General features: G+C 31.0%; 3 protein-coding genes across 4 annotated transcripts; 1 reads left to right on the forward strand and 2 right to left on the reverse strand.

Annotated features, from left to right (window-relative positions):
* Nucleotides 1–1,863: 1,863 nt before the first annotated feature.
* Nucleotides 1,864–3,506, reverse strand: RpL18A (ribosomal protein L18A). The gene is made up of 4 exons (XM_074125456.1): nucleotides 3,348–3,506; nucleotides 2,763–2,942; nucleotides 2,517–2,693; nucleotides 1,864–2,062 (listed from the first exon to the last, which is right to left on the reverse strand). The coding sequence occupies exons 1-4, from the start codon at nucleotides 3,363–3,365 to the stop codon at nucleotides 1,904–1,906; spliced, it is 534 nt and encodes a 177-aa protein (XP_073981557.1). The 5' UTR covers nucleotides 3,366–3,506; the 3' UTR covers nucleotides 1,864–1,903.
* Nucleotides 3,507–4,712: 1,206 nt separating this feature from the next.
* On the reverse strand, nucleotides 4,713–12,199 carry LOC141452904 (uncharacterized). Of its 2 annotated transcripts, none has more exons than XM_074125440.1 (13): nucleotides 12,062–12,199; nucleotides 11,465–11,580; nucleotides 11,241–11,390; nucleotides 10,908–11,150; nucleotides 9,913–10,047; nucleotides 9,548–9,777; nucleotides 9,307–9,459; nucleotides 7,814–7,924; nucleotides 7,383–7,548; nucleotides 7,248–7,313; nucleotides 6,865–6,918; nucleotides 6,213–6,488; nucleotides 4,713–5,636 (listed from the first exon to the last, which is right to left on the reverse strand). In XM_074125440.1, exons 4-13 carry the CDS (start codon nucleotides 11,124–11,126, stop codon nucleotides 5,622–5,624), a joined length of 1,425 nt encoding a protein of 474 aa, XP_073981541.1. In that variant the 5' UTR covers nucleotides 11,127–11,150; nucleotides 11,241–11,390; nucleotides 11,465–11,580; nucleotides 12,062–12,199; the 3' UTR covers nucleotides 4,713–5,621. The 2 variants fall into 2 exon arrangements, with proteins under 2 accessions (XP_073981541.1, XP_073981540.1); XM_074125439.1 differs by having other exon boundaries at nucleotides 10,908–11,159.
* A 139-nt stretch (nucleotides 12,200–12,338) lies between these two features.
* On the forward strand, nucleotides 12,339–17,228 carry LOC141452912 (eukaryotic translation initiation factor 4E-like). The gene is made up of 5 exons (XM_074125454.1): nucleotides 12,339–12,544; nucleotides 12,911–13,062; nucleotides 15,867–16,044; nucleotides 16,125–16,270; nucleotides 16,555–17,228. Exons 1-5 carry the CDS (start codon nucleotides 12,518–12,520, stop codon nucleotides 16,667–16,669), a joined length of 618 nt encoding a protein of 205 aa, XP_073981555.1. The 5' UTR covers nucleotides 12,339–12,517; the 3' UTR covers nucleotides 16,670–17,228.
* Nucleotides 17,229–17,805: the final 577 nt, after the last annotated feature.

Here is a 17,805-nt window from a genome sequence, read left to right on the forward strand (position 1 = left end):
TTAATTTAACAGTAAATACTAAAAACCGTTAAGTTCTAATTTTCCTTCATTTTTTTGAAATGAATATATCGAACATCGATCGTTAGATAAATATTTTAAGTAAGTTTTGCAGTCCTACAAAAACAATTTTATAGTTAATAAGTATTTTAGGGCGTTGATGACCGAAGCAGTCGATGCGCCCGTGCCGAATTATTCCAACCTTTATTGTGCAGAAGATAGAAGTATTAAAAAAATTGTATCTAGCTTTGATCAGTCGCAGGTGTTTTGTTCCAGCAAGTAATGCTCAGTTTCACTCCTATCAACTAAAGAAAACACGAAAATTGTCTTCAAATGAATATCTGGGTCATACAAAGGCTGTAACTGCTAAAGGATTAGGGCTCAATAGGAGAGGAACTAAAAAAAATCCACAAACTTAATAATGAAGTTATTTATGTTATCGAGGAGGTTCGTTTTGAAGTTGCAGTCCCAAATTCTACGACAGATACTCATACATTTGCTACAGAACTGGCTTTGCGTAGTCACCGTTAAGTCATCTCCAGGCAATTGTAAAAAGAAGATAAGTACGGGGTTGCAGCGCCATGAAATAGACAAGGAATATTGCTGCTCTTTGCTACAGAGAAAGTAAAAACGAGAAGTTTTTTAAATTTACAGCTCAATATAGATCTATTAAACTTGCGAGAGAAGTGGGTACTGATGATAAATACTAGCGAAATTTTTAATATTTACATTAAAGTTACAGCACTCTCGGATACAGCAGAACGGCAATTGAAAAAAAGTGAACTGAATGTTTTAGATCTATTAAGTTGTAATTCATCACAACCGTGCCGAATTATTCCAACCTTTAATACCCAGGAGCTCGAAGCATAAAAAAATTCTATCTAGCTTTAATGAGTCACAGGTGTTTTGTTCCAGCAAGTAATACTAAGATTCACACCTAACTACAGAAAACACGAAAATGTGGTTGGGTCAGAACTCAGGGTAAAATGAAGGAAAATTAGAACTTAACGGTTTTTAGTATTTACTGTTAAATTAAAATAGAACATCTATTTTAAGGGAGAAAATAAAAAATAGATTTGCTTTCAACAGTTCCCAGTATTTAAAAACCCTCAATTATAAATAACTTATGGCTTTGTTGAGATCTTAACAGTACATACTAATAAACGTTAAATGCTCTACAAAAGCTATCTCATAAAAACAATTACTGTTAGAAATATTGATTATCTTATTTACATCCTACCAAATTTTATCAAAATCGGGCCAAGATTAACAAAGTAATTAGTACATAAAGGTGGCTAACTTCGCTTTCATTCGATGTACAGCGTCGAGACCCCCAAAAGGCACGTCTACATAAAATTCCGAATTTAATGACACCTCATTCATGAAAATTGGTTTGCGCGTTTAGGCGCCACGCAGTTTACAAAAAAGGTAACAAGAACAAGACCAATTTTTGGAAAAGCCGTTTTTGCTCATCTTCAGCAACTTTTTTTTAAAAATCTATCAGATCTGGGTTGTTGCAAAAAAATTACAGACATAAACGAGGATTTGCCTTACATTATAAAGAAAATTTGGGAATTTTATCTTTTATAGAAGAAGAGAAAAAAATTGTCAAAGTTGGCTGTTTTTCAACGTTACGCTTTTTCGTGCAGTTTTTGACTATCACCCCTTATACAACTGTCCTACCGGACAGTTTTAATTTATATTACTTTGTTTAGAGCGACACAACAGAAACCTAGTAATACGCATTACCTATCAGAAATTGAGTGTTACTTCATCCTTTATTTGAAACAAGAAATCACTCAATGATTAAATTATTTTGTATGAATAGAATCTGATGGGAGAAGTTAGAATCAAACGACACATAAATTTGTTCTTTAAAAACATTTTATTAAAGAAATTATTTAAATTAAAGGAAGTATGTCCTTGGTTTTCTCACGGAAAACTTGGGCATTTGGTTCTTCTGCTGTATACGTTTAGGCAGAGGGAAGCGTATCTTCGAATCATGGAATTGTTTGACCAAAGGTCGCCTGCAATTAGCTGCCTTCACAACTTCGACTTTTATAATCTAAAAAAAAAAGGTAAATATTATATTATAAATTGTAAGTTCCTTATCTCTTTTGCATAGTTCTACGTTGGAAAAAATACAAAATGTACGTTATTTATTAATTTAGTAACATTTATATCTGTATTATAAATTATTTTGATTAATTCTGACCACCTTTAGAATTTGATTCGACTATCAGCAAAAATTTATACAGTAAGCAATAGAATTATCTCAGAAGCGGAAGTCGAAATTTCCTATAAAAATCTGTTAAAAAAGTAGCAACTTGTCAGAATTGATAAAAACAAGCTAACTATAAATATTGTTATTCAGCATTGGGTCAACCATACTAAAATAAATATCAAAACAAACTTAATTATTTACAGAGTTAATATTGAAACTGGGCCTGTTCAAATTCAATAGGCCCACCAACTCATCTTTCAATATACATCATAATACTAATTGATAGATTAATCACCTGAATTGAATGAGCTCGAGCTCTATGTCGAGCTCCCATATCTCTGTAACACTGAGTAACCGCTCCTCCTACTGTCAAATCTCTGTATTCCCTATACATATTATGGGTTCCAGATCTTGAGTCATATCTAAGCCAAATTCCAAAGTTTTTTATCTTCAGGGGTGATTTTTCTGGAATCTAAATTAATCAATTACGTTTAAAATACTATACTTAAGAGCTCCAAAATATTTAAATACACCTTCGTACCTGTTTAAGTGATACTATTTCTCCTGTACTTTTCTTAAACTTCTTCAGCTGACGCAGAAAATACCAAAATCTGGATTTGGCTACAATTGCATCAGGGGCGAATATTCTCATTTTGTAGAGGGGTACAATCTTGTCTTTTTCCGTCGGCAGCTTGCGTCCTATCACTTCATATTCTTTCAGCTACGAATACAAATGCGAATTTGTCAATTATAAATTGCTCTTATAACGATTCCAATAATGTGACCAGCATAAGAAAAATTATGAAAAATATGATGAGCCGATCAGTTTCTTAATACACGAGACTAAACATTATGGAATGAAGACCAAGTCTTGTTACAATCATCTTTCCGGCTAACCCTGGTAGTTGTCAAGGGAAAAAACATTCACATTAAATCTGTACATTAAATTAAGTTAAAAAAATGTGAAATCAAACAATTACATAGGATTGAGTAAAATCTAAAATTAAAACTCTTTTTTAAAGGTTATGCTTAAAAGTAAATTATTGGAGCAGTCAATGTTTTAACAAATAAATTTCAGTAACCGAGAATAAGTAATAGAAAAAACTCAACTTATAAAATTACTTACTTCACCCTTTGCCTTCATTTTATTAGTTTGTTACTAGCGAGAAAAGTAATCAGAACCTCGTGGTCAACTAATTCAACCAGCCCGAATCGAATCGAGTACATTACATAGTACAACAATATGGTCAAGGGACAAAAAACACGCAGTGTTGTACGTTATCAAATAAATAATATTTTAACCACTGAAAATTAAAATTTTTACCAATTATATTTTTTAAGAGAAGGCACCGCTTGGATTTTGGACATACTTATCTATAAATTACAGATATGGTGTCGCCATTTCAAACAGTTATATTGAATATGAATTTATTAAATTTATGAAAACTTCACGTTTAACGAGAATAATCTTCACATAACAAAAACTGTGAATAATACGTGATTTGACTGCTTCTCATTTCATTACTTCTAATCTAATCTATAGTCCTAACTCTACACGAAAAACTGCACGAACGCTTAGCCACTAGTGCCCCCTCCGAAAAAAAAATTACCTCTGGTCCACCAAGAACATTAAAACGAACGAGAAATAGACTCCAAACTTCTTTTCGGCATCAGATTACAGTTTCCTACTTCTTCAATTTTTTGCTAATTTTCAAACAGTTTTCTGTAACTCAACCAACCCTCTTAGCCACGCCCTGAAGAATGTCGAAACATTGGCAAAAGACGAGTTGTTGTTTTTATTTGGACCAATTCCTCGCCAATTTGAATTCTTAACTTATCTCTTATGTCTTTTGCTGGCTGTATCTTTTATAAAGTTGCAAAATAAAGGAACGAGTGAAAATTAAAAAAACAAAAAATCTCTTTTAGTAAAGATCTTGATCGAATATTTTTTGCGTGTTTTGTTTCTCAGGTTCTCAAATCATCTGAAAGCCAAATTTTCCGTTTTGTCAATGGTTACCTTTCCTTAACGTACCACTCAGTGTAACTGTTGTATTAGTGCTAGAGCTGTAATGATCCTTGACAACTCAGTACAATATGTTCAATCAGCAAAACAATTCACTCTACAAAGGCATTGTCCAACATAATTTAAGATTACCATTTATTAGGAGATCCATCAAGGGCAGGAAAAAAACTAAAAATTTAAGTTCCCATTAAGTGGTGGAGTTAGAAAATCCTAAAAGTAAAAGAAAAGTAGTTTGATAGGCACGAAATAGAAATATCTATAGATAGAATGTAATGTAAGAGGTTTAGAGAATGTGAGATACTGGAAAGCTAAAAAAAGTACTACAAAAATATGGATTCAGATCGCAGCCATTAAGGAAATCAGATGGAAAGAATTGTAATAATCATACAATTTTCCGAGTTAAAGCAGCAAGAATGTCAACAATTAGCTACTGACGTACTTTAAATAAAAAAAAAGTAAATAGAATGATTTTAAAGTAATAAATATTTATTTTTTACACCTTAACAATAATTTATACAATTTTAATTCATTAAATCTTAAGAATTATTAACACTTTGTACAGCAAGAATATACAATATCATCATAACACATAGTCAGTCAAAAACATTGTTGTATAAATAATAACATTGTGTATAAAAGTAAAGTAATGCCTATTTTTTCAGGCGAGCTGTACTACCAAATTATGTGTCGCGGTCGGAGGCGAATAGCAAACTTATTTTACTACAAATTTCTCAAATTAACCAATTAATAAAATCCAAGGCTTAGACCGGGAATAGTACTCAGTACTTCTTAGCTTAGGAGGCCGCTCTGCTAACGTGGCGTCTAACATTGTTTATACAATACAACAATAAATAGGGAGAAATTAGTTCCAATTGTAAAACGTATTGCAAAATAAGTTATTTTGATGCTCAAAACATTCGCTTCATTTCGACGTATGGCTTCGATATTTGATCGTTATGTCCTGTATTAGTTATGCGTAATTTATGTTGTTTTATTTACATGATGAAAGCAAATTAACAATTGACTTTCGATTTACAGTCAAAGTAAAAAAATAGAGCAAGGTAATCACTTATTTTCTCAGATTTACTTTTAATCACCAAATTAGTTGCCGGATGGGGGGTAGAGACGGTCATACATTACGATAAACATGTTTAAAAACATTCTTTCATAAATATTTTCATATTTACATTAAAAAAAAAAAAAAAACAAGCTAGGAATAATAGAAATACCACTTAAAATTTCATTATTTACATATTTTTCACTGACTTTTCAGCAATGAATACTCAAAACATTTTTATCATTTCTGCGCTTCCGTATTGGTATTGCAAAAATTAGTACTTCTTGTTTCAAGCAGCGTTCTACTTAATGTGATTGATTTCAAAATAAGCTCATCTGAAACAATTTAAATAAATGACGCTTCAAAATTAGATCTACATGAATAACAGAAGAATATCAATTTAAGATTTAAAAACTTATATTTGTCAATTTGACATATCACATACAACTAATCATAAAAATACTAAACAGTATTAAACCGATTCACAAAAAAACTAATGGCTACAAAACATTTTATATAAAAATAAAACGCATTAAACCCATCCTCAAGAGTTGTAGCGTCCCTCTAGACAAAAAGCTCGGATAATAAAGCAAATCTAATCAAGGCTGTTGAGAAAGGAATATCAACGGGAATACTTTTCACGAGTTCAGCGGTACTTAATTATGTACCGAACGTATACTTTTCACATTAAAGTTCTAATCAGTGCAATTGCAGCTGACGAGTAAATTATGATATTTAAGAAATTATTTATCAATATAAAAAAGATTTTCTAAGGATTTATCCGGGTAAAGAGATTTCGCTTTTAATAACTTTAAAGTAAATATTAGAATAAAATAATAATAACTGATGTACCATATCCTAATAGTAGTTTAAACTTAATATTAGTTTACTAACACTAGAACTGTACCTACATCTTTATAATCATCGTCATCCATGTATTCATCATCGTCATCATGGATATTGGCCTCTAGATCGTCATCATCATCGTCGTCATCATCATCATTGTCATCGTCTTCTACTTCTTCTTCATCATCATCATCATCATCTGGTTCATCATCATCATCTTCATCATCATCGTCATCGTCGTCGTCATCATCTTCTTCATCTTCAGTTTCTTCGTTCTCAGAATCGGATTCATCGTTTTCCAACTCTACCTCTTCGTCGTCCGATGAAGCATCTTCACCTTCCTGAACATAAAAATGTAGAAGTTACATAACTTTCCAATATATATCGAAGTTATTCTGTTTTTTCAATTTAAGGCGCGTGTAACATCTGAGGTCATTGGCGCTCTGTTTTTTTCACTGGCTAATGTTAGTGGAATCGCCTCCGACGTAAACAGTCTACATGACATCACCCAATCTTCTTTAGCAGGTGTTGTAGGAATTGAGTGAACCACGTTTAATAAGCTTTAGAGTATAATGAAAAATATGAAGGAATTACTTTACTAGAGAAACGAATTCTCCTTCCAAAGTGTTATCGTTTTTTATCGCAAACTTTGAGGGTTAAATAAATCTGGATCACTACAATAATTACACTCTAAGAAATAAACTATTTCGAACTTACTTGTTTTTCTTTCTTCTTTTTTCCTTTGTTCTTCGCTTCCTTTTCTCTCGCCGCCTGTAACATGAAACAGTTGTAACTATCAAAAATATGACTAACTATATTTAATAAAAAAACAATCCTTAATTTCAAACCTTCGATTGTAAAATTCATTAAATTTGTACTGCGTTTTAGCATTTATTTATTTATTTAATATTTTTCGGTTTAATATATTTTGAATTCAAAAAGAAATTTTGTTTTTTTCGCGTATGTGATTCTGGCTTTTACCAAAACTAATAACTTTTTCAACAATTTAACGAAAAAATTAATCCTTAACAATTCAACATCTGAAGAAATAAAATGTCGATAATAAATATCAATTTGTAATAGAATGATTACTGATATACCTTTTCGGCTTTGGCTTTTTCTTTTTTCGCCTTCAGTTTTGCTCCAACTGTTAATGTCTCTCCGGGCTAGTGAAATAGGAAACTATTAAAAACTTATCTAACAAAGAATTTAACGCAAATTTAAATTTGAAGTACCTTGGCTTCAATAATACTGGGTGCAGGAGTTTCCCCTGGAGGACCAACCGGTGCTTTATGCCTTCTAAATCTCAGAATAATAGATCGCGAAGCAATGATAGTATTTACTGACGATTTGTACGCTTCAAATGCTGCTTCAGCGGTAGAATACCTCACAAAGGCATACCTAAGAAATAATCAAATTTAATATATCAATTTTAATTTTTTATTCATTTTAACGGACATTCTTTCTAAAATTGTAATCCCAGAGATGCAGTAGGATTCAACAAAGTTTCTGAAAATGATTACCATTCGTTTACAAAACCAATTTCCAATTTTATTTTACATTTATAAACTAACAATTTTCAAATCAGATCAAAAAGCATTCCTTTTTAAGCCAACCAAAAAATAACTCTCATTCAAAAGTAATGAAGTTTACTCAAAATATTTACCTTGTAAATTTCATTTTTTGTGCGTAACCTACATCTATTCTCATAGCAGTCGGGAACTTCTCTTTAACTTCCAAAGTACTTATGTTTGTAGGTAAATTCCCAACATACAACCTTTAACATTAAAGAAAGATATGTTGTGCTAATCGATTATTTGTTTATTAATGAATTAAAATTATTATTATTATGGAAGGGGCTAGTCAGTGGTTAGCATTATTCTAGATTCCAATACGGAGATCCCGCATTCGAATCCAGCGGCTGGCCCTTAGATTGTTTTACTTACAGTTCACTGTCCGGTCATTGTTCTTTCGTTACTCACAAATGTGAACAGAGGCCGGCAGTGCACTGAAAAAAGCTCCGGGCGCCAATAACCTCGGATGTTCACGCGTCTTAAATAATATATATCAGTACTCTGGAGGTACACAACACAGTCACATTTTTAATTTTTTACAGAGAGCAAATGAAATATTTTTTTCGCGGTATTTTCAAGCCCACGGGAGTTATTTTGCTTAAATCTTTGGTGGATAATAAGTAACATAGATGCACCATAAGTGATGGTTGGGTAATAAAAAAAGAAATATTGTATTAGATACATTAAACAAATAAATTTTGAAAAAATGGACTGTGTTATCTATCTCTGAGGTACTGATATATTAGTAATTTTTATTTATAAATAAAAATATGGGCCTGCTCGCTATAATTTTAAACATACTGTTAAGGATAATAAAGTTAAAAATATAGGTAAATTTATAAACAAACACATCAATAAAAAAATATAGGTTACAAACTTCTTGAAGAAATGGGTTCGCTATGTGATAGTGTAGCTAAGAGCACTTTAGAAAGTGATAAGTAGTCGGATACTTTGTGGAGGGATATACGAGAATGTAAAGTATTTGTAAAGTCAAGCTTTCAGTGAACGTTTCTGTTAAACCAAAAAAAAACTTTTATTTTGAAAAGCCTATGGTTATTTCGTCAAAAGTTTAGCTGCTACCCTAACTGTACAAGCACAATTCAGGAATGGTCTGAAAAGTGTGTTGATGAGAAATAAAAGAAGGAATGTTCGAGTATGATGGTTCATTCATGAGAGTAAATTGTATCAATGAAACATTTATGTTGTAGTTAAGGGTTGATGTGTATTTCATAAGTGGGCCTCATGTCTAGGATTCCCCCGAGACAGCGCATTTCTAGGACAGGACTCCCTGCTTTCACGGATTTTTTGGGTTTTTCATGATTAGCAAAGTAAGATCTTAATTTCTGAACACAGAGCGAAGATTTTTCCTTGTGTCAGTTTTCATTTTTGGAATTTTTTTTTTTATATGTAAAGGCGAATGATGACGGTTGTCAGTGGTGTCTTTGTAAATTTATGAGCTTTAGTACGACCACGTATGAAGAAGCAAGCACATGTTGCAAGAGCAAAAATTTGAGAAGTTGTGAACCTTAAAAATTATGGAATAAACATCCACTCAAATTGAATGAAAATAATAAAATGGCCTTACGTGAAAGGATCTATATTCTCAGGCCCTACATTTTCCTCGGTTTTTGGCGCTTTTCTTTCAGCCTGCAAATGACCTACACCAAATTTAATTCTATTTATTTCACTCATTACTTTTTCAACATTTGATTCTTCCTTTAACGTTACAAAACAATACCTGTTGATAAATAGACGAGAAATGTTAATTTTCGAATAGTGATACAAGGGCAAAGTACACAGATTCAGATTTATTGTGAGAAGACAACCTTCCACCGCAAGGTGCTTGAAAATGAACATTTTCTATAGATGGATGAAATTGTTGAACTACTTCTTTTGATACTTCGGGATCTGGAAAACGTATTACTATTGCATTGGCCCCAGCATTCTTTTGAGATTCAAGTTCCAGTGCTAGGGCTTTCTCAGCTGCTTCACGGTCCCATGGTCGAGTAGTACCATTTACTGTTTTTTTCTTTTTTTTTGGAGGTGCTCCTTCATTCTTTAATTTATAATTAAAAAAGAATTATATTTCTTAAATTTAAGTTTTAATAATTTAAGCTTTGTAATTATCTACAAAACAAAAAATAAATTAATTTATCATCAATTTTTAAACCACCGATAAAATAAAACTTACCGTTTCTTCTTCTGTACGCTGAGAAGCAGGTTGAGCATTAGGCCATGGAGGTTGATAAGGTAAGAACGGTTCTACGGGAGAAGCTGGAAAGTGTGGAAGTCTAGGCGTTCTTGGATTCCAAGGAAGTGGTTTCCTCTGAAATATTAAGTAAGTGAAGTGAAATATAGATTACTTTTTTCTTTTTTTTTGTCGACGGGGCTAACCCTCAACTACCAAATTAGGTTCTTAGACAAGGATATCTTCCTTAAAATTAATATTTGTCTAAAAAATAGAGACGTAATGGTAAATTAAGTGTGGGGTACGTGTATATATATAAATATATACATACGTTTGTGTATATATATATATATATATATATATATGTACAAACGTACGTATGTGTACTGTATTAAATTAACTCATCTACACCAAACACTAGCAATCTCCCCGCAGAGGGAGTAGACTTTACTCGGGATCTGGCGCTCTTCATAATTCCATCCTAACAGTCCTTTATTTGGTCAGAGAATGTAAAACATAAAATTGATTTACGCGTAGTAATGAAATCTGGGAATTAAAAGCAACTCTAGCATACCAGCAAACAGTCGCGGTAACTCTAAATTTTATTTATCATATTTTTACGAAAGCACTCAAGAGAATCATTTGTTTGATTACCTTTAAAGGTAATTACATTAATAGAACTTAACTAGCATTAAATAATGGAGAATTAAATTAAAAAATTAAACTGGGGACATAGCAAATGTAAACTTAAATTTTTCTTTGGTCTAATGGTATCGGCATGCTACAAAAAATTATCTTTTATGAAATCATTTAAAGTAATAACACTAACAAATCAAAACCATAAATAAAATTTAATAATTCAAATGATTTCAAGGACTTAAAGTGTACGAGGGAAAGGAAGTTGTTGCAGAGCTGTTTGGAGTTTGGTTAATAAACAAGTGATTGGATGGCTTTACATTGCCTTAATAAGGTAAAACTTGTCGCACAAAATACTATACCTGGTTATAAAATTGCTGTTGTGGAGGCATAACATATCCTCGGGGCCCAGGAAACATATATCCTCCTCGCCCGTACATCCCTCGTCTAGGCCCTGGGCAAAACCCTCTAATGCCTCTTCTTGGTTGCCAACCCCATTGATTTGAGTTACTGGAATTAAACTCACCTCCAGAATTAGAAGGTGGTGTAGATGTATTTTCAGCATTGCTGGTACCAACCATATTCGTACCGAGCAGTTAAATCACCTATAAAATCTAAATTTACTGATAAATTGATAGCACTTCGAAAACGGTCTAGTAGCGATTACCATAACAGCTCTGTTGAATTTTTAGTACCTTCATTGCTTAATGTATAGAAAATTCATAATATGAATGTCCAAATCTAAGAAAGTCTTCTTTTCGGTTTGTTTTGTTTACTAACTCTACTTTGCTGTTCTCATACAGTGTAGGTTCTTAGATGTGCGAATAATAAAACTTTTTTTCTTCCTATTAACATTAAGTGTTTTTACATTAATTTACTTTTATTCCAAAATAAACATTATACAGCATTAAAGGAATACCTTGTTCTGAAATTGCTTTAATCCTGCTTTGACCTGGTAACAGTGTTTCAAAAAATGCAGGGAGGGGCCACATTAAAGTTCTTAAGATTCTTAAATGTAGGAAGTCCAACTCCTTCCTTAAATAAATAAAATCATAGATTAGATTTTGTAGATAAAATTAATCAATAAGCTGCTGTATCATAAGAAAATCTAGAAATAATTTGAGTATACAAGTAAATAAGTTTCTTCGTCAAGGTACTTCAAATACAAACAAACAAATGTGAAATAAAACCAATTTTAAGTTTTGCAGGATTTATTTAAAGCAGTTAGATGGTGCCTTTTGAATATTATGATTTATTTGTGATAATTAAGCCATTTTTAGTTGGTACATCTTTATTCTATTGAAAAAGTAGCTTTGAATTAACCGTATAAAAGTTAACAGCATGTTCCTTACATTGAAGATAATAAATACGAATATTTGTACTTCTGGCCTTATTGGAATTAAATTACTATCAATCATTTAGCCATACTGCTAATTTATGAAAACTGATAAAATATTACTGTTACAAAAAAATTAATACTTCTATGATTATTTATGTGAAATCCAAGCATACTTACTTATTTTCTTTTATTTTTAAACTTTTTCCGCTTAAATATTTTATGAAGAACAGAAACGCTGACATAATATTTTTTGTTATATGGTCATTTGTAGTATTATTTATTTCTAGAGATAACTATTTACACATTCTTTTATAAATTTTACTTCTTATTGAAAATGAAATAAGCAATTAAATCATAAATGAAGAACTATTGACATTTCAAAATGAATAGCATATTAGTTTTATAATACTGTTCTCTGCGGTCAACACTGCAAGATGGTTATGCCCACATTTCATGGTTTCAGTTTCCTCTTGAACCATCAGGAAAGGATTTCGTGTGAGGTTTAACATCAGTTTGACTTAAAACAAAGTTAATTTTTTTGTAAACAAGCATTTAACAGTATAGTTACAATTGGAAAAGGTTACATATTAAGTGCAAGTTGATATAACTATTTCAACAACCTCTAGAAAAGAAATGGCTGGTAACAAGTCTTCAGAAGAGGTATAGCTAAATTTTCATTAAATTAAAATTTATTTTAGGTCGTAGATATAGATTTTCTAAAGTTAACGTTTATAAAAACATAGAAATGTTGTTTGAAAAGATTCAACTGTTATATGTTGCTTAATATTCTTAAATATAATCTTTAAAAATTTCAAACATACGGTTATTATTATAAACATACGGAGGAGACCATTGAATGTTACATACCGCTATATTTCATTTTCAATCTTTAGAACTACATTTTTAATGTTAAGGAAATTATTTTTACTTCAATTAATTCGAAAGGGTTTTTGACAAAAGTCTAATTTTTTCTTGTCCACTTTACATTCCGTACTAAGCAAATATATACATATATTTTTTTTTTAGGATGTCGAAAAACCTAGCATCACAGACCTTCAAATTAAGCATCCACTACAAAATTCCTGGACCCTTTGGTACATTGAAAATGATCGAAGGAAAGATTGGAAGCAAAACTTGAAAGAAATTATTAGTTTTGAGACAGTAGAAGATTTTTGGAGGTATTCAATTTGTTATTCTTTAGTAGGTAAAATTTGCTAAGACTCCGACACAGTAAGCAATGTGGCAATTTTTTAGGGACGATTTAGAATACTAGATTAGCGGGCAGGTTGTGATTTTTCATGAGTTTATTTTTATTACTCTTACGTTTTACTAGGAAATGATAGTTCTATCGATGCAAAGATTTAGACTGTTGAGGATCATCACAGATGAATCCTTGGTCGATCAGTAAATAACTGTTAATAAAAATTCTATAAATATATTACTTTTAAGGTATGCAATTGGGTTGGCTTTATAAGTTACAATTATAAGGAATTGCACAATACGTGAATTCATATGTAGATATGATACATATGATTATGCGGACGTAAGTGATGATTCATTCTTTGTCTTTAGTATACACATATAAAATGCAATTTTTGTAAACTGATGAAGAAAAGTTAATATGTAAGCGTATAAATAAAATAACTCAAACTTCACTGGTGCATTAAAAAAATAAAAATAATAATAATTATTATTATTATATATAAGGTCATAACGGAGTGTAGGGAATGAAATTGCCGACAATAGCTGAACAGAACACTGTCCGGAGGCCGGCAGTGCACTGGAAAAAGCTCCAAGCGCTAATAACCTCAGCTGTTGATGCGCTAAAAAAAAAAAAAAAAAAAAAAAAAAAAAAAAAAAAAAAAAAATAGCTGAACAGGACTCTAAACTGCGGGAACCAAACCACGAGATGAGAGGTAATGTAATTTACCTTGGAAGAAGAATCCAAGAACCTCATTTAAACTGTTCGGTAGGACAGTTGCATAAAGGTTGATCGTGAAAAAATGCACGAAAAAGCGTTACGTTGAAAAATACCTAACTTTTACAATTTGTTTTCTCTTATTCTATAAAAGATAAAGTTCCTAAATTTCGTTTAAAATATAGGGCAAATCCTCCTTTATGACTGCAATTTTTTCAACAACCCAGATCTGATTTTTACTTACTCCCTGGCCATCACAGCCCATGAAGGGTCTCAGCCACTAAAGCTTTCCAACCTTCACCCAACAGAATGCCAATACAATGCTCTCTTTGGGGCCCTTATATCCTCCATCCGGTGTATGTGTCCCAACCATCGCAGTCTTCCTGCTTTTATCAATAACAGACTCCCCATACAGGTTCAGCTAGTACTTGGTTCGCCCTGATTCTGAAGCCTTCCTCTGTCCTCACAGGTCCAAATATTTTCCTTTCTTTTTGATTTTTTTTTAATCTGTGATTAATAGTTTATTAGATATTACAGACAATCTAAGTTAAATGGTGTGCTTCTTGAACAAATATTTTGTAGATGAAAATGGCCAGCGTAAGGGTCTGTGGCATCTAATAAATTCAAAAAAATATTAATGAAAAGTTACTGCAGTAAAATTTCTTAAATGATATCAATAAAGTATTAATGAAATGATAGGTACTTGCTGATTTGTGTACCTTTTGGCGTTTAATCAACCCTTATACTTAACTTTTGAAACTTTGTTTTTGTTAAGGAGATAATATACACAAATGCCAATTATCACTAAAAATTTGTTCCAACATCAAAAGAATTAGTTGTTTTTTATATCATGTTCAAACTCAACTGTTCCCCTAATCTAAGTATTATTTCTTTTCCTGATTGAAATTTTCTTCTCTACGTCTTTTATTTTCTTTTGTGAATAGTACACTACATCGTCTAAAGTAATCGTTAGATTAAAATTTTAAAAAGCATTCGGCCTTTTCCATCATTGCTACAAAATAGGAATTGAGGAAATTAATCCTTTGGTAAAATGCCCATTATTCTGGTCATTATCAGGATAGAAGATTTCACTCGATCGTTTAATAAAGCTTCTAAATGTATACTGTTGACGATTAATTTCCTTTTTTAATTTATTTAATAACAGAAATTCTTCGAGATTATCTAGATCAGAAGCCTCTCTCTCTGCGAGGGCTGATAATGAGATATTATTTTTGAAATTTGGTCACTGTCTGTTTCATTACTTTCTTTTTTTTTATACTGAGACTAGAGGTCGTACTTGTGCAAAAAAAAAACAAACAGCACTTTCAGAATTCACTTGATCAAACAAAGATTTAAGATTTCTCTTGACTTTTAACAAAACTAGAAAATAAATAAAATTCAAATAGTATGTTTGCAATGGCGAAAAAATAATTATATACATTAATAAATAATAATTTAAATAGTGTTATTTAGTTGTTTTATTGTCTTTTTTCATTATTTTGATCAGTTTTTGTTTTCTTAATCCTTTTCGAGTATGTGCGAAAAAGTATGACGGCAATAGTGCGGAGCAGCCGGGGTCCCTCCTGATATAGAAATGGGGATGAATAGATTGAAAACATGCACCATTGTACAAAGTTTAATACTACATAGGCCGAACATAATCATAGTAATAAGTTATTTTTTTTAAAAGAAATGCTTAAGAAAAAGATTATCATCAGAAAGAATAGTTACAATTCTGAAGTATCAATAGCGAAGTAAGATTGGAATTGTCTGCATGTTCGTCCTTTGCATAACATTCTGCAACAGACTGCTATAACTTTTTAGCAATAATTGTTCTGATAAAAGTAGTTTTGTGCTTTACTGAGGGAGGCTAGTATAGGAATCCCTCTAAAGTGTCGTTTTAATATAATTATTGGTTCAGATTAATGTTAGGAAGAATTAATGTTCTAAACTTTAAGAGTTAAGACCTAAGCATTTAGACAGTTTTGTTTGACATTAAGCCCGTCCTGAAAAATGAGCATTATATTACTCGAAGTTGAGATTTTTTTTTTTTTTTATTTTTAGTTTATATAATCATATCAAAGCAGCTAGTGAATTGAAACCAGGTTGCGATTACTGTCTCTTTAAGAAAGGTATTCAACCAATGTGGGAAGACGCAGCAAATAAAGAAGGTGGCCGGTGGCTTATAAGTTTAGAAAAAAAACAACGAGAGGTTGAATTAGATAATTATTGGCTTGAGATTGTAAGTATAATTTCATTTCATTAAAAACCAAAAAAAAAAATACTGGTTCATGTCAAGATTCAAGTTTCAAATTTGTTCAGATGTTATGTATGATCGGTGAAACTTTTGACGAATATTCTGATGAAGTTTGTGGCGCAACAGTCAATGTTAGATCAAAAATGGACAAAATTGGTTTGTGGACAGCTAATGGAGATAAATCAAAATCTGAAGCAGTGGTAGCAATTGGGTGAGCACCAAAAATAGTTATTTTCAAAAATTGTTTACCTGATTTCGTAAATTTTTAAATTTGTCCTATTTCACATACTGTTATATCTTAAAAACTTATCTATTAAATTTCTGCACAGACAGGTTGAATTAATTAAACGAATAGATTGTATTCAATGCAAAAAAGTTGATACTAAACCTGAGAGTACACACATTTTATTATTATAATACTTCCCTTGGTACTTCAGCATTTGTAGCCTTTTAACATTGCTGTTTTTTGACAAGAATATCTTCATAATGTTGCAGGAGGAAAATTAAAGAAAGATTAAGAATTCATAGCAAACAGTCTATAGTCTATCAAATGCATAAAGATACACAAATTAAATCTGGATCGATAGTAAAAGTTACTCATTCTTTATAATACCGGATTAGATTGTTGTTATTATTATTATTATTGTTCATTATTATACAATCTGTGGAGGAAGTTTTTTTTTTAAAAAAAAATAACATTTATATTGACTGTAAAAAAAAAGATGTTTTGCGGTACATATATTTTTTTAAATGTAAAAATGCAATCAAAACAAATCTAAAGTATTCGTTTTTTTTTTTCTTGTGTAATTTATTCCATGTATACAAATGTAATTGAAAAAAAAGTTGATCGATTGTTGTGTATTTTTTTTTTTTTTACCTTAAATAGTAATTTAATTTAAACTAATGTTTTATTCCACCCAAACTTTTGGTTTCTACATTGTTGATTCATTTTCAAATTGACATTAATTGATTTGATAGTAACAAAAATGCATTTGAACGTTGTTTTATTTTTTTTATTAGTAACATTTGTTAACACTTGGTAGTGTTTTATTCTGTAATTCTTGAAATTAGTCTCATGTTCTTTATTTTAATTATACCCTCTCATTGTTTGAGGAAACTTTATTTATGATTAATGTAATAATTTCAAATATATTATTTTTTGAGAAATACCTTAGGCTCGTACATTTTTACAATTCTTTGTTGCAGAAGCCATGTTCGGCTTCTTGATTGGCGAACAAAGGAAATGTGATTAATACTATTGGCTAAATGATTATCGCCAAGTAAATATGTAAGATACTTATTAGTAGACGTTACGTTGAGCGGCTCGTAAAAACAAATTGTATCTGTAGCATTTAGTTCTATTATTTAAATATAAATTTATTTACTAATATTTTTTTCCAAACGTGGATTGCATTTCTATAAAAGTAAATATCTGACGCTTCTTTCTTCTAATAAATTACTCGGCCAAATCTTTACCAATATTTTTTTTTTCTAGCTTCCTTCCTGTTGTCCGAGATTTAAAATACTTTTCTGGCGAAAACTTCAATTCGGAATTTCGAAAAAATACAACCGAAATTTTTTCGTCTTTATAAGAGAAAGTTTAATTTTGTATAGCCAGGCATAAAGTAAGTTTGTTTTTCTTATATGGAATGTGCATTGCGTAAAATGATATCCTTTTCTTATTAGATGTTAGAACATAGAAAACAGCGTGTGCAAGATATAATTCTGACGATTTTTGTGACTTTG

The sequence above is a fragment of the Rhodnius prolixus genome, unplaced genomic scaffold (assembly GCF_049639745.1).
Source record: "Rhodnius prolixus isolate KJV_2025 unplaced genomic scaffold, Rpr scaffold_3, whole genome shotgun sequence".
NCBI classification, from domain to species: Eukaryota; Metazoa; Arthropoda; class Insecta; order Hemiptera; family Reduviidae; genus Rhodnius; species Rhodnius prolixus.